This window comes from Rhinolophus sinicus, chromosome 3, assembly GCF_057876585.1.
Source record: "Rhinolophus sinicus isolate RSI-liver-muscle chromosome 3, RSI-T2T, whole genome shotgun sequence".
Taxonomy (NCBI): domain Eukaryota; kingdom Metazoa; phylum Chordata; class Mammalia; order Chiroptera; family Rhinolophidae; genus Rhinolophus; species Rhinolophus sinicus.
The window spans coordinates 151,093,463-151,108,089 of NC_142503.1; the positions used below are offsets into that span (position 1 = coordinate 151,093,463).

The following is a 14,627-nucleotide window of genomic DNA, read 5'->3' on the forward strand; positions in this document are numbered from 1 at the left end:
GCTGCTTCCTCAGCTTGGAAAGCCCTCCTCCCTCCCACTCTCCACCCACCACCCACACATACACACAAGCCCTATTCATCCTTCAAGGCCAGGATCAGCATCATTTCCCCCCATCCCCCCTTCAAGCGGAATCCACAACTCCCTTGGTGAGCTTCCCCACCCCAACCCTAACTGGCCCATGCCAGGCTACGTGATATGTGATATAATTCATCTGCAAGTGAGAACAGATTGGGCTTCATGCGACAATGCATAGCATCATCTAACCAAGCTGCTTTATTCATTTGTACTTTTGGGTTAAATTCTTATTCTCTCTGACCCTCTGTCCAAATTGCCTCCCCCATATTCCTACTGTCCTACAGTTACTCTAGTTTCGGACTGGCTGGTCCTCTAATCCCCAGAATGGCAGGATGGAGGAGTTGACCCTCTCCACCTCTGTATTCAGTCCTCCTAGGTCACCCTCCATTCTCCAAGAGAGACATGGTCATTCTCCTGGAAATGTTCTTCTGGGTTCCCCAAAACTGCGGCTCATGACTATCTCCCTCACCTCACCGGCATCCCCTTGGCTGGTGTTCTTGGAAAGCTTTGGGTTGTCCCAGAGCTGGCAGAGGTGGAACAGCTGCCAGGTTAACACCATTCCCAATCTTATATTCCAGAGCCATTTCAAAGAAGATCTCAAGATGTTCAAACAAAGAAAACATTGCAGAATACAGAGACCAGATTCCTGCTGTTTGAAGGGGAAACCGAGAACGGCTGTCAGATTCAGCTCCATCACCCAGACACCCTCCAACAGTGTGGCTTCAACTCTTCTCTGCCGTTGGTGATGATAATCCACGGGTGGTCGGTAGGAACAGCTGACATGCCATTTTTCTCTCTGCGTTTACATTTGCTTCTCTTCTCCCTAGTGTGTTCGATTTTACTAAAAAGAATAGAGAGCCAGAGATACCAATTTCACGCATAATATTTGTAAAGCACATTCTAATTTTCCAACTGCTTCCCCACACATGATCTCATTGACTATTCCAATTCCATAAGTAAGCAAGGTGGGGAAGGTATCATTATCTCCACGTCTCAGATAATAAAATGTGACGCAAAGAGGTCACACAGCACATGAGGGCCCATAGGGATGGCAGTCCATGCAGGTGAATCTGCATGTTTCTATGTCTTAGAAGACATACTCTCCCAATGAACTGTTGTATCTGTCAGGGTTAAATCCAGCCAGTTAAATAACAGAAACCCAGTTGGCAGTGGCTCAAATGAGACAGAAGTTTGTTTCCATATTACGCAATAGTCCAGAAATATGTAGCCCAAAACTGAACAAATGGCTTTGGTCAATGAAGTCCTGAAGGACCCAGCTCATTTCCAGCTCACTACTCTGCCATCCTTAGATGTGGCCCTCATCCTTGCAGTCCAAGATGGCAGCTAGAGCACGAGCCAGCACATCTTTATTCCAGGTAGCAACGTGTAGGAAAGGGTGACACAAAGGAGTCAAGGAGCAAGGGTTTTAAAAAATAGCTTTACTACATTGATAAAGTTGTAGGGTAACACTGGAATAATAAAAACGTGTGTTTTTGCACAGTATAGTGTATTTGGCCTCTGTGCTTGCTTGGCAGAAGTAAGTGTAATTAACATCTTTTTGGTGAATTGAGCCTGATTTTTGTGTTCTCATTTCAAATATCCCATGTTTCTCAGTTAAACTATAGTTTAACACATGTGTTGATATGCAAAATAATTCTGTATGTACTTTGTTTATCATAACAGATAAGCAATTATAAAGTAGCTTGCTTTTTAGGGAAATAAATCCAAGCAAGATTTTGGAAAAAAAAAAAAATAGCTTTACTGAGATGCAATCCACAGACCATACAATTCATCTATTTAAAATGTACAATTCAATGGCTTTTGGTATGAAACAGTGTTTTTTAGGTTAGCTTTCCAGAAGCATCTGCAAAATGCTTCCAATTATATCCATTGGCCATACCTGGATGGAAAGGTGGCTGAGACATGTCGTCTCTTAGAGAAAGTGTAGCCTTTTAGTGATGCTAAAAATTCTGTTACTACGGAAGAAGAGGAGAGAGAATACTGTGGACAATCACCGAAATCAAACTAAGCGAGGACTTGTCTCCAGAAGGAAATCCTGACTCCCTGGTTACCAGCCCACCCACGATTTGAAGCTTAGTTCATAATCTGAAACCTCCAGAGATTTGGGGGGGGGGGGGGGGAGGCTCTATTTCATGACTTGGAAACCTTTCCCTGCCATCTAGTTGGAAATACTCTTGAAACCTCCATTTATTCTACCCTAGAGAGTAAACTAGGCCCACCTACCCACATACGGCTCTTTCAATGTATATTCTCCAACAGCCTGTTAGGTGTAGGCTCGTAGCCTCACATGAACAAAGCAGACCCCATGCCTGGACTTGTGGGGGTCATGGGGAGCCACATGACGCAACATGGGTGTAGCCATGAGGTGGGGTGCCTACTACTGACATCCTGGGAAAGCACAGAGGCTCCTGCAGATCGCCAGCAATTTCTCCCCAGGATTTAAAGGGGTCCCACCCTAGGGAAGTGGGGTTTGGCAGTGAACTTGGTGGGAGCCTTTCCTGCCTCTAGAGAAGGGACCTAACATAGATTGAAGCCCTACTCAAGCTAGGCCTACTAACGTAGGGAGAAAAGGAAAGAGAGGAGATAAGATCATTCTTAAGAAAAGGTGTAGCCACAGCTAGTTGTAATGGATTAGAACACTACTAGCATTGCAGGAAAAGTCTTCACCCCATGTCACCATGACAGTTTCGATAAGGGCCTAGTAAGAACAACAGAATCCTGCCTCCCATCGGAAAGGCGTACCCAGTGAGGACCCGTCTGGGAACTCCTGCAATGCCACCCCTAAAACTTGAATATTTTGCACCCCCATTCAAATAAAATCCTAAGCCTCTTTGTTCTTTGGGGCAGTTGCCCTCCTCCTAGCCTGCCCACTCCCAAAATATTGGGAGTGTACCATTTCCTTTCTCTTAATAAATCAACTGCTTGCTTGGCTTTGTTTGAGTGGCTTAATTCTGTATGTCCTGGATTCCTCCCTGTGACTATACAAGTACCCTTGTTCTTCGGGAACAGGCCCTTTACACTATACATCAGCCCATTTAATCCTCACTCTCCCTGCCTCTCCCCCCACCCTCCCTACCTCTCCCCCACTCTCCCTGCCTCCCCCCACTCTCCCAGCCTCCCCCTCACTCTCCCTGCCTCCCCCCACTCTCCCTGCCTCCCCCCACTCTCCCTGCCTCCCCCCACTCTCCCAGCCTCCCCCCACTCTCCCAGCCTCCCCCCCACTCTCCCTGCCTCCCCCCACTCTCCCTGCCTCCCCCTCACTCTCCCTGCCTCCCCCCCACTCTCCCTGCCTCCCCCACTCTCCCTGCCTCCCCCGCACTCTCCCTGCCTCCCCCGCACTCTCCCTGCCTCCCCCGCACTCTCCCTGCCTCCCCCTCACTCTCCCTGCCTCTCCCCCCACCCTCCCTACTTCTCCCCCACTCCCCCTGCCTCTCCCCCACTCTCCTTGCCTCCCCCCACTCTCCCAGCCTCCCCCCCCCACTCTCCGTACTCCCTACTTTAAGCTCCAGCAATACCCAAGTACTTGTCGCTCCTTCTGTGTACCATGTGATTTCTCTCCTCTTAGCCTTGGCTCAGGCTCAGCCTTCTACCTAGAGTATCCTTTCTCCTCTTCTCCTGTGGGACAGTATTCATTATATATTAGGTGCTCCAAAAATATTTGTTAACTGAATTAATGACTGAATAAATATCTTGTTTATAAATGCAACATGAAGATAGCATGGTCCTTTTGCCAGAAAGAACTCTTTATTCTCAAAATCCTGTCCAGACTGGAATACTTATACTATTACTAGTAATAACAATAATGACAATAGCAGCTACAATAACTAACATTTGCTGAGTACACTGTTCTAAGTGCTTTGCACCTGTTAACTGATTTTGTCTTCACAAAAATCCTGGCAGAAGGGCGTTATTATTGTCCCCATTTTTCAGATGAGGAAACTGGGGCACAGATATATTAAATAACTTGCCCAAGGTCACTCAGCTAGTAACTGGGAGAGTCTGGATTTGATGCTACATCCACACAGAAGGCACTAGGTAAACATTTATGAAATGAATGCATCTTACCCCAGGTGACGTGCCCGGCCGTAAGTGTTGCTCTCCAGTTTCACCTCTGCAGTCTAGTCTTCAACCACAGCTGACTTTTCTCCTCTCCCGAAAAATGCCACACTGTCCCTTGGTGATTCTGTGCCTCTGCATTTTGCTTTTCCTTCTGCCTGGAATGCCCTAAACCCCACCCCCACCACCACCATCACATTCACCTGCCCACCCTTATTCTTCTAAAAGAGCTCCGATTCCTCCTGTAAGAGCACAAATGCCTTTGCTCTGTGAACCCATCAGAAGTGCCCTGGAAATTGGTTCGCGTACATAGAACAATTCCCCACAAACATTTATGGAGCTCCTCCTATGTTCTGGCTCATGGTGCTAATGCCTCTAAAGCAAGAGGAATGCAGTGGACGAGAGGAGAGGGAAGGGGGTAGGCCGGCGAGAGGAGAGGGAAAGCGGTCAGATTCACTGGTGTGGCAGAACAGACCTTCCAGAGGGGGTGGTGTGGGAGCTGACCCTCAAAGGAGAGGTGAGCTTTCAGTACCTGATTTACACAGACGTGTTTTTTGTTTTAAGGCTTGGAAAGTCCATTAGGGAAATGTTAAGACAATGGTTCTCAGTTGGGAGCTAGGAGGAATAACCCCCAGGGTACATCTGGCAAATTCAGGAAACATTTTTGGTTTTCACAACTTGGAAGGGGTTTGCTGCCAGCATCTCACGGATGGAGGCCAGAGATGCTGCTAAACATCCTACAATGCACAGGACAACTCCCACAACACAAACATTATCTGGTCCCAAATGTCAACTGTGCTGAGGTTGGAGAAGCCCACATTAAGCTCTTTCTCTTGGAAAGAAGGATCCAGCATTAGCCGAGAGTTGGAGAAGCAAAAGAGGTGAAGAGGGAGAAAGAGACAATTAGTACGATGCTCCCTCCGTCCCCTCCTGGTGGAGCTGACCACCCTGTGTGTCTACCCTCAGATGGATGGCTTGCTGGAAGACTGGATCTGGAAGATGGTGGAGGCCCTGAAGTCTCAGCTAGACCAGCCAGTGAACGTGGTGCTGGCAGACTGGATTACCCTGGCCCAAAACCACTATGCCATTGCGGTCCGTAACACCCGCCTTGTGGGCCAAGAGGTCGCGACTCTTCTCCAGTGGCTGGAGGTAAGACCTGCCTGACCTCCCTTTCTCCCCCCTCCTCTCAGACCAGGTGACTTAAGCTGGTCTCCCACAGCTGCCCAGACAGGAGAACCACTCCTGCTAAGCTCACAGGAATGGGAAGGCCAGGGATGGAGATCAGGTCCCAGGGCTCTCTCAGCGGCCTCCCTTGCACCCCTATTTTGTGGAATCATCTACACCCCCCACCCCATCCACTGTTCCTTTTATGCTCACCCCCGTGGACGTGCTAAGGGATCTAAACTCACCCTGTGAACCACCAAACCCCACAAAAATGAACAGGATCATTTCCGCGGGGCCTTCATATGCAGGTGAAAACAGGCAGGCAGGAGGCAGCATCCAGGCAGGGGTCGAGGCGGCTGGGCCTGCAAGGAGAGAGCACAGAGTCCACACGGTGAGAAACCAGTTTGGGTCTGGAGTAGGAATGAAGCACCTCATTTGCGATCAGCGCAAAGAGCAGGGTGGGAGCCTGAACAAGCTGGACCCACAAAAGGCTTTTATCCAGGCAGCTCTTCTCCTCCTGCAACCATCTCACCGCTGTCTTCCAGGAATCTGTTCAATTTTCTCGAAGCAATGTTCATCTAATTGGGTACAGCCTGGGTGCACACGTCTCAGGATTCGCTGGCAGTTTCATCGGCGGAAAGCAAAAGATTGGGAGAATCACAGGTAACCAGGCCCAATAACTAACAACTGTAATCTCCACAGCTGCACAGGGGACATGGATCCAGGACCTGCTTTTCCAACAGCCTCACACCATGTTTCCCCGGAAAGACCAGGTCTTATATTAATTGTTGCTCCAAAAGACGCATTAGGGCTTATATTCAGAGGATGTCGTTCTAAAAAAATCATGCTAGGGCTTATTTCCCGGTTAGGTCTTATTTTCGGGGAAACGTGGTAATGAGCACAACCCCAGCTTCCTTTGTGCTGCACTGGTGTTCAAGGAAGGGTGTGTTGCACTATTTCAGCCCTGAGGACTGTCAAGGCTGCTGTTCCGAGAGAATTCAGAAATCACAGCCTCCATTCCTATTGCCTTTCCTCAGACAAATGCCTCTCAAAGTCAGGCCAACGAGAACCAAAAAAGTATTTCTATATACTTTTGTAGCAGGAAAGAGTTGATTTTTCATCCTATCGTTTAAAAAGCCCAATGTGAGTGAGTTAAAGAATCACAACCCTAAATTTGCTATTTGTGCCTCAGTTTCCACATCTGTGAAACACGTGGGTGTTACTCTGGGACCATTTGGATTGGAGGAGGGGGTTCTACACCCAAAACCTCACCCCAAGCTTTACGCCAACTTGGAAAGGGCCCTCGATACCCAGGAAGAGCTGAAGACAGGCAGGGCCTTTCCTCCCAGGTGCCCCTGACACCAGCCTCATCCACCATGCTGCCCTGGAGTTGCATTACGAAGAACACACCTGATCAGATGCTTCTCCAGCCCAGCCTCCACGGCCTACGGAGTCCTACACTGGCCCAGGCTCTCCAACTTCTCCTCCTGCTGTTCCCTTCCTATAGGTTTAGGCTTCCATGACCCTAGATTTCTCTCCCCTTTTCAGACACTCCGTGGCCTCCTGAGCTTCTGGGCCTTTGCATATACTGTTCCCTTTGACTGAAATATCTTACTGCCACTCATCCACCCAGCCTTAGTCTACCTACCAAACTCCGACTCGTCCTTTAAGACCGATGGACCTAAGACAGAAGTTCACAGGCTAAAACAATTCAAAGGAAATTTAACATGAATAGCCTGGCTATAACTTTTTATTTTTACCAAGTAAGAACATTTTGGGCAACTACTATCTACTATTATCATTACTTCATCAAAAAACGGATTTATTTTAACCTGAAAAAAGATAGCGATAATGGCAGACATTTAAACTAAGTAAATATGTCATTATGAAAATTCATTTCCTTGTCCTTATTTTTTTTCATCTTGCTGGTGAGTGGGAAGTGGTTCACAGACGCGTACCTGTGTTCCCACCCCTGTGATTTAACCCTCAATAGCCTGAGCGTGGGCAGGCCTTCCTCCGAAGGCCAGTGCGGCCCATCCATCATTGAGAAAGCAGGGCTAGAAGGCTGAGTCAGAATCACAGAGGTGGAGTTGGGCCCAGGATCCTCTCCACTCTGCCTGGTGTCTTGGGTCATATCAGGCATTATTAGCCAGGTACACACACATCAGAGGCACCTAGATAGCTAATTATTCTGTTGTCATCTTATAGCCAGCCTGAGGAGAGGAATATAAATCATACTGAGACATCCTTCACTTGTAACTATGGGTAAGGGTTGGAGAACAGGTGCTCCTGTGGCCCCCTGTCACTTACTTTGCCTCTACTAGGGATGAAAGCCAGGGCTGATGTGGGACATCACATGGCCCTCCAGAGAAGGTAAAGGAAGCAAGAAAAACCTTGAGTACATAAATATTCCCCAACTACAATCAGCCAGGAGCTGCCACTTGTCTCATGCAAACACATCTGTCACTTGAGGACCAGAGTTCTGCGCACCTATTTGTTCACAGTATTTTCACCAGAGAATAGTGACATCCCAAGGCGGTTCAGGACATTCCAATGATGTAACAACATTAGTGTGGGAGAAAAGCCAGCTTGTTTAGGGAAATTATTGAGGACCTGCAGGCAAATGAATTCTTTCTTTGATGGGTAGGTTAGAACTACTTACCATAAACACAGTGGGGTTTTTTTTGTGTGTAAACAGATGCTCTTGTAAGTAGCTGGAGAGAGGTACTTAAAATTGATTTGCTTAAATATATCACGTATTCACTCATAACCTTATTTCTACCACTCGATAATTCCTGCGAACCTCTTTTCCTCATAGATAATGCCCAGCCTGTGTACATGAATTACTGTGGTTTTACTGCCAAAAGGTTGTGGCAAGATTTTCTAGAGAAAGATTATGCCCTAGGATTTTCTTCTTTCTGCTAGCCCATGAATATGTAATAACATCAGAAGCTGAAAAGAGCATTTCTCCTCCCCTTCCCTTGCTCCCAGCTAACGCTGACCCTTGCTTTCCCGTTAGGGCTAGATGCCGCGGGCCCTTTGTTTGAAGGAACTTCCCCCAGCGACCGTCTTTCACCAGATGACGCCGATTTTGTGGATGCCATTCACACCTTTACCCGGGAGCACATGGGCCTGAGTGTGGGCATCAAACAGCCCATAGCACATTACGACTTCTACCCCAATGGGGGCTCCTTCCAGCCCGGCTGCCACCTGCTAGAGCTCTACAAACATATTGCCAAATACGGCCTAAATGGTGAGGAAGAAGACATGGCCGACAGCACGGGCCTGCATTCTCCACACTCGCATGGGGCCCCTGGATCCAGTGGAATGTATCCACTCTGTGGATTCTGGGAAGAGTTTGGCAAGGGTGGGGGCCCAGGGTGTGTGGTCACCAAGTCCCCTCAGAGAGAGAGCTTGTGGGAGTGGGTAAGGGCTGGTGGCCCCCCAGCAGGTACCTCCTCTTGTCAGAGAGAGGAGCCCAAGCTCTGAGGATGAGCTGAGGGCACCACCAGGGACCCCCACCTGTGGCCCTCCCCCAGGGCCCACAGTGTCTTTCCTGGGGGAGCAGCCCTTCTGAGAGTTGACTCCTGCTGCCTGTGGCTATTCTTCCTTCTCAGGAAGCTTCTCGCTCAGGCAGCTTCCACTCTGGGCCACATGAGGTTCCCTTAACTGATCATGGCTTCTTGATCACTGGCCTCGTGAGAGTGGGAAGAGCTCGTCCCCCCCTGTGAGGATGGATCAGCTAATCCTCCAGGACAATACCGAGATGCTTTCCGTTTGAAGCTCAGCTCTAGATATGTCCTTGTGACTTCCTTTATCTCAGGGCAAAAACTGAATGTGGCATTCATTATCTGGGTTGTGATCCCACTTCTCTCTCAAATCCTAAAACTGAAACATTAACACACATGTTATGCACAGGACTACAGAACCAAACTGTCCGTGAAACCCGTACATTCCATAGTCATTCCAAATTTCTCATTATTGCGAAAGATCGTCCTGATTAAAACAAGTCAACTCACTGTAAGGCAACTCGAGACTCCCACCCTCGCATACCACCTTCTCACCCCAATCATCCAAAACCAGGCTGAGAACACACTCTGTTGTGATTACATCACCACCTTCACTTCTCCGTATCAGAATGACCTTCACACTCAGCATTATCTCATTTGGCTGGACTCCCAGCCTTCCACCGGCCCATGCCTGAGAGAACCTTCTGGGAACTTCCCCTTATCTTTCCTTACCTCTCCCTGGAGTCACCGCCCCTGGAGTCACCAGCAGTTCCCGGCTGACTGTCCCGCCCTCCTCCCAGACCTATGTTCTCCCAAAGTCAACACAGACCTGTAGGGTGGTGTTTAGTAATGAGTTGCCTAGTTAACGCATCTCTGACCAATGAGTGTTATTTGCTCTTTTGTGCTAAACTTCAAAGTGATGAACCAAGTATATCTATGTAGCTTGCCCAACCTGGGTGTGCTTTCTCCCAGTTTTCTTTACCCTTATGTTGCAAAGTGATCCCATTCTGGGGTGGTTCTCAGAACCATACCTGAACAGAAAATCACTTGTTAACTCTTCTACCATCCTAACTATGTAGGTGAGACTACGCGAGCTCGAATGAGTTAGTGAATATCTTTCAAGTTCTGTTTTCTCAGCTGTAACAGCTGCCTCAAAGAGCTGAATGAAGATGCAGGGAGTGGATGAGTGAAGGCACTCAGCAGAATACCTGCCTCATAGGTGGTGTTCAGCAATGCCCTGAAATGACTACTCCTGGGGAAAGAGCTTTGGGCACAGTTACCTGAGCTCTACCTTCACTTTAGGTACTTTATCTATCTTGTGGTGGTTCCTCAACATTCTTTGAGAATCATTTACTAAATATTAGATTAATATTAGGAGAGTTTTTGTTTATTTTTTTGTTGTTGTTGTTTATTTTTTTTTAAGGTAACTAAACCTCCTAAGCTTGCTGGAGTAATGGGTTAGGGCCATTCAGACCTGGCCATGGGGGTGTACTTCCAGAAGTCCATCCCCATGCCAGGTTTACAGGTCAGTTACCCAAGGGACACAATGGCTGCTTTGGGACAGAAGGTAGACATTCTGGGAGAGGCCTCGGCTCTCACCATCAGAGGAGCCGAGCCGCGAGAGTGCCTCAGCCCTCGTTTCCCTGGCTGGATTAAGAAAAGAGGCATTCCGCACAAGCCTGTTCCAACTAACTCACCCCGAAGCCATGAGCACTTGTGCCTTTTTAACCACTTGAGAGAGAAATATTTCTAAAAGGAATTACACTATCCTGCTTTCTTCGATACTTCGCTATTTTCTTAGCGACTTGGGTTCCTGTCAAAACACCTACCGTAACACGCTGTGATCGCAGAGGCTGAGAGAGGTCTACCCCTTCTGTAGTTTCTGGTCAGTTATTACTTGCACGGTGGTCGGTGGGTCGACATCAGCCACCCCACCCCTCCTTCCTAACGTGCTGTCACTCTGCACTGAGAAACAAGATGACCTCTGAGTTGAAGGTACTTTGGGTTAAAGGTGCTAATGTCCCTCTTGCGCTGTGTTCCAGCCATCACCCAGACCATAAAATGCGCCCACGAGCGGTCGGTGCACCTCTTCATCGACTCCTTGCTGCACGCTGACACGCAGAGCATCGGCTACACGTGCAGCGACATGGACAGCTTCAGCCAGGGCCTGTGCCTGAGCTGCAAGAAGGGCCACTGCAACAAGCTGGGCTACCACATCAGCCAGCAGTGGCGCAGCAAGAAGAGCAAGAGGCTCTTCCTGGTGACACGAGCCCAGTCCCCATTCAAAGGTGAGTGCAGGCGGCCCACAGCCTTCGGGAGGACCTGTCTGAAGGTTCAGGAGTTCCCTGAAGGCTTTTCCTGGAATGACTTCAGGTTGTGCTATTTTAGTGATTCTGAAACTACACAGATTCCAGACAGAGATATTGACACAGCCTGTCTTTTCCCAAGAATGTGGCCAACTGGTTGCCAACTGTAGAAGAGAAGCCTTAATACTTTCTGGAATAATCCTTGGGTTGGCCTCTCTTCCATTTTTATGGTCCCCTATAATGTATGATCCAGAGGCCCTGAGCCGTTATGTCAACCACCCAGGTCTTATTGTTACAGGGACCTGGAGGTGTCTCCAAACCCAAACTGGAACCCAGTACTTTCATGTCTGCTCATGACCCCATGATACAACAGCTCCAGGCTACATTTGCAGCTCCTTATTCCCCCAAAAGTTTGAATCTGCTGATCTTACAGGATATCACTATCCTCCTGAGGCCTTTCCAAGGTGAAGTTCAACTTCCAGTGTTTCCCAATGAGATCCTTCACCTCAGGCAGAAACCAAGCCCCTGCCGTGATCTGGGTTGAACAGGAGGTCAGAGAAAGGGCTACGACCATGTCTTGGACTGAAGCCAGGCAAGAAATACCCCACTGAAGCCTAAATCTTCCTGAAGGGAACAAGGCGACATCTGTTGCCATTAGCATTTCTGTCTAATCCTTAAAAAAGCACGTGAGTGATTTAGCATCTTACTGTTTCATAGCATGTGCTCGCTGGCGCTAGGAGGAGCCCAGTGTTGTGCTGTTTGATTATTACTGTGCAAATATTTGTATCTGCAGAAGATGAATGCATCATCACGGCCACTTTGCATGTGCACAGCATTTGACACAAAACATTAGATGCAGCCATGGATACCCTGTAGTCCCCACAACAGCCAAGCGAGGTTGGCAGGGCTGGTCACTATCCCATTTTAAGAAGAGGAGAAGCAAAAGTCCAATGAAGTGACCTGCCCGCAGCCTGGAGGGAGGCCTAGAACCCAGGTGCACCTGACTCCCAATCCGCTCTTCCTTTTAATTATCACACTCCCAAATTCAATCTCCCGTGTGACTTATTTTTTAAGCACAGGATTTCTCTGTTTATCTGAACTTTTGTCCTCCACCCAGATTTCCCTTCCATGAGCCAAGGCAGCCCAGGAATGACAGAAATCTGTTGTGGGCGGCAGACAGCTTCTGAGAGCACTTGGAGTGAGGGCAGGATCTTTCCCACCTGAGGGGCCAGAGGGCCCCCTCTACTCTCTGTGCTTTAAGGGTGGAGGCGCCAGTAACATCTGGGATCAGATGAGGGTGTTTGGAAGGCCTCCTGCTTAAGGGAGCTCCCCCACCACAGGCTGCCAATTAGGCACTCATTTATTTGGGTTAACCAGCTCCTCTGAAATGGCAAAGCCGTCTGAAGTGATTAAGCCTCTCAGATAATCACAATTCACTGGGTCTACTTTAATCCTGGAATGCTAGCATTTCAAGGGACTGTTCAACACCGCCAGTTTCACAGATGGGAAAACCGAGGCCCAGATGGGGAAATCATTTGTCCAGGGTCACAAAATGGATTTTTGGCAGAGCCAGCATTTAGTCCCAGACCTCCAAAAAACTAGTTGAGTGATTTTTTTTTTTTTTTTGAATCTCAGTAACCTGCCCCTGGTCTGTCTGTGGGGATAAAGGCAGGAGGAGAAAGGAGAATGAGGAGTTTGTTTTCTTGTTGAGATCAGCTAGAAAGAAAGGTCACTTTTCGCTTTCCAGGGCTGGGCTGTGCCTGTGAAGCAGGGGCTTGGTCCAGCCCCAGGATGTCTACTGAGGGCTTAGAGACGGGGGAGGGAAGGGAGTGTCAAGAGAAGGAAGAGGGTAAAGAAAAAGCAGTAGGAAAAAGCCAGGTTGAGTTTCTCTCTTCTGCCAGGGACGCTGGGTGCCTGATCATCCCATCCTGCTAGTGTGAGCTCCTTTGCTATTAAGGAGACCAAAAAATCACATGAAGGCAGCATTGCTCACCCAGCAGCTACCAAAACCAATGTTCTCATCCATTCATTTTTTTTGTCAAGCACTAACTGAGCCAGGATAGGCAGACCCCCTACCTCTGGGGGCTCGGTGGAGACCAACCCCTGCCATGCAGTACATGCCCACTGCTGTCGCAGGAAGACAGAGCATGAGCCCCTTGGAGACAACACCAGGGTCTCCTTATTACCAACTACCCATCTTCCTCCAGGGACATCAGATGAGGATGGGACCTATGGGGCAGGTGATATGGAGGCAGGACTAGAAGGCAGGACTGCCTGAAACTGGACAGCACCCACAGCTCCAGCCCCTGATGTGCTGTGGTCTGCACTGCACCCTCTCTCCCCTCCTCAGAGCCTCCGGGTTCTCCCCAGTTCTGCCTTAGTCCTTCCAGTGAGCAAAGTTCTCATCTGCACGCTGGTGGGGTGGACCAGCCCTGTGGTCATACCAAGCGGCCCCGGGAATGGCTGGGAATCACACTCAGGTGAGACTCACCTGTTTGGAAGTGGCTGTTCATGGGATGCTGCCATCTGTATAACGCTATGTCATCCAATATGGTCGCCACTAACCATATGTGACTATTTACTTAAATTAAATTAATCAAAAATTTGATTCCTCACTCACACTAGCTATCTTTCAAGTGCTCAGATACGTAGCTGCTGTATCGGAGAGCACAGCAATAGATCTGCATCACCGCAGAAAGTTCTGTGGATGGTGCGGCATGAAGTCTTTAATCTAGGGCTCCATAACTACACCCTTCTCCACCCATCACCGCCACGATCGTCTCTGACTTTGGCCCCCAAAGCCTGTTGCATTGGCCACATCCAGCATTTGATGAATACGTATCAATTCATAAAAGAACAGACTTGCCCAACCCTGGCTACAGAGAACTCACAATCCATATTTTTCAAGGACATCTAATTGTACTATATATTCTAGTGCAGGGTCTGGCTGGGCAAGATAAACATCACTTCCCAGTTGTAGTTTCACAAAGGATGACTAACTTGGCCCTCATTCCTCTGGCTCCAAGATATTTCGACAAAACCATCAAAGGATCTATTTTCTACAACAGTCTGACCGCCAGAACTCGGGTAAACACGGGGAGAGTACAGCCGTAGCAGAGGAGAACTGGGAAACAGTCACTGAGTGAAACGAGGCAATTTATCGCCCACTTCCATCCTCCTTCTCTCAGGAGGAACTTTTACCAGGTTGGGAGCCAGTTCTTTTAAGAGAGAGAGGGAGGGAAATGAATCTGTATTGAGTAAATTCTGCTTAGCAAGATCTTATCTAATTAATCCTCCTAGCAGTCAGATGAGGTTAAGTGGGTAGAGGGGAGGGAAGTGGCCCTAGGGGGGCTTACTCTGTCCAGGCACCACGCTGGATGTGCTGCACAAATGATCACATTTATCCTTTAATCCTCACAACAACCCAAAGAGAGACAGATAGACAGTCAGACAGAGGTGGGGGATGGGGATCCATTAATTTTCCAATAAATAAATT

The 14,627-nt window shown here is 48.5% G+C and overlaps 1 protein-coding gene across 2 annotated transcripts in view; it reads left to right on the forward strand.

Annotated features, from left to right (window-relative positions):
* Positions 1 to 14,627, forward strand: part of LIPC (lipase C, hepatic type) — a 154,343-nt gene that overhangs the window by 124,521 nt on the left and 15,195 nt on the right. For both annotated transcript variants that reach the window (XM_074327680.2, XM_019732297.3), the window contains 5 exons: positions 654 to 841; positions 5,119 to 5,301; positions 5,862 to 5,979; positions 8,336 to 8,569; positions 10,868 to 11,113. In XM_074327680.2, coding sequence (XP_074183781.2) covers positions 654 to 841; positions 5,119 to 5,301; positions 5,862 to 5,979; positions 8,336 to 8,569; positions 10,868 to 11,113 — 969 coding nt within the window. The remainder of the gene's footprint in view (positions 1 to 653; positions 842 to 5,118; positions 5,302 to 5,861; positions 5,980 to 8,335; positions 8,570 to 10,867; positions 11,114 to 14,627) is intronic.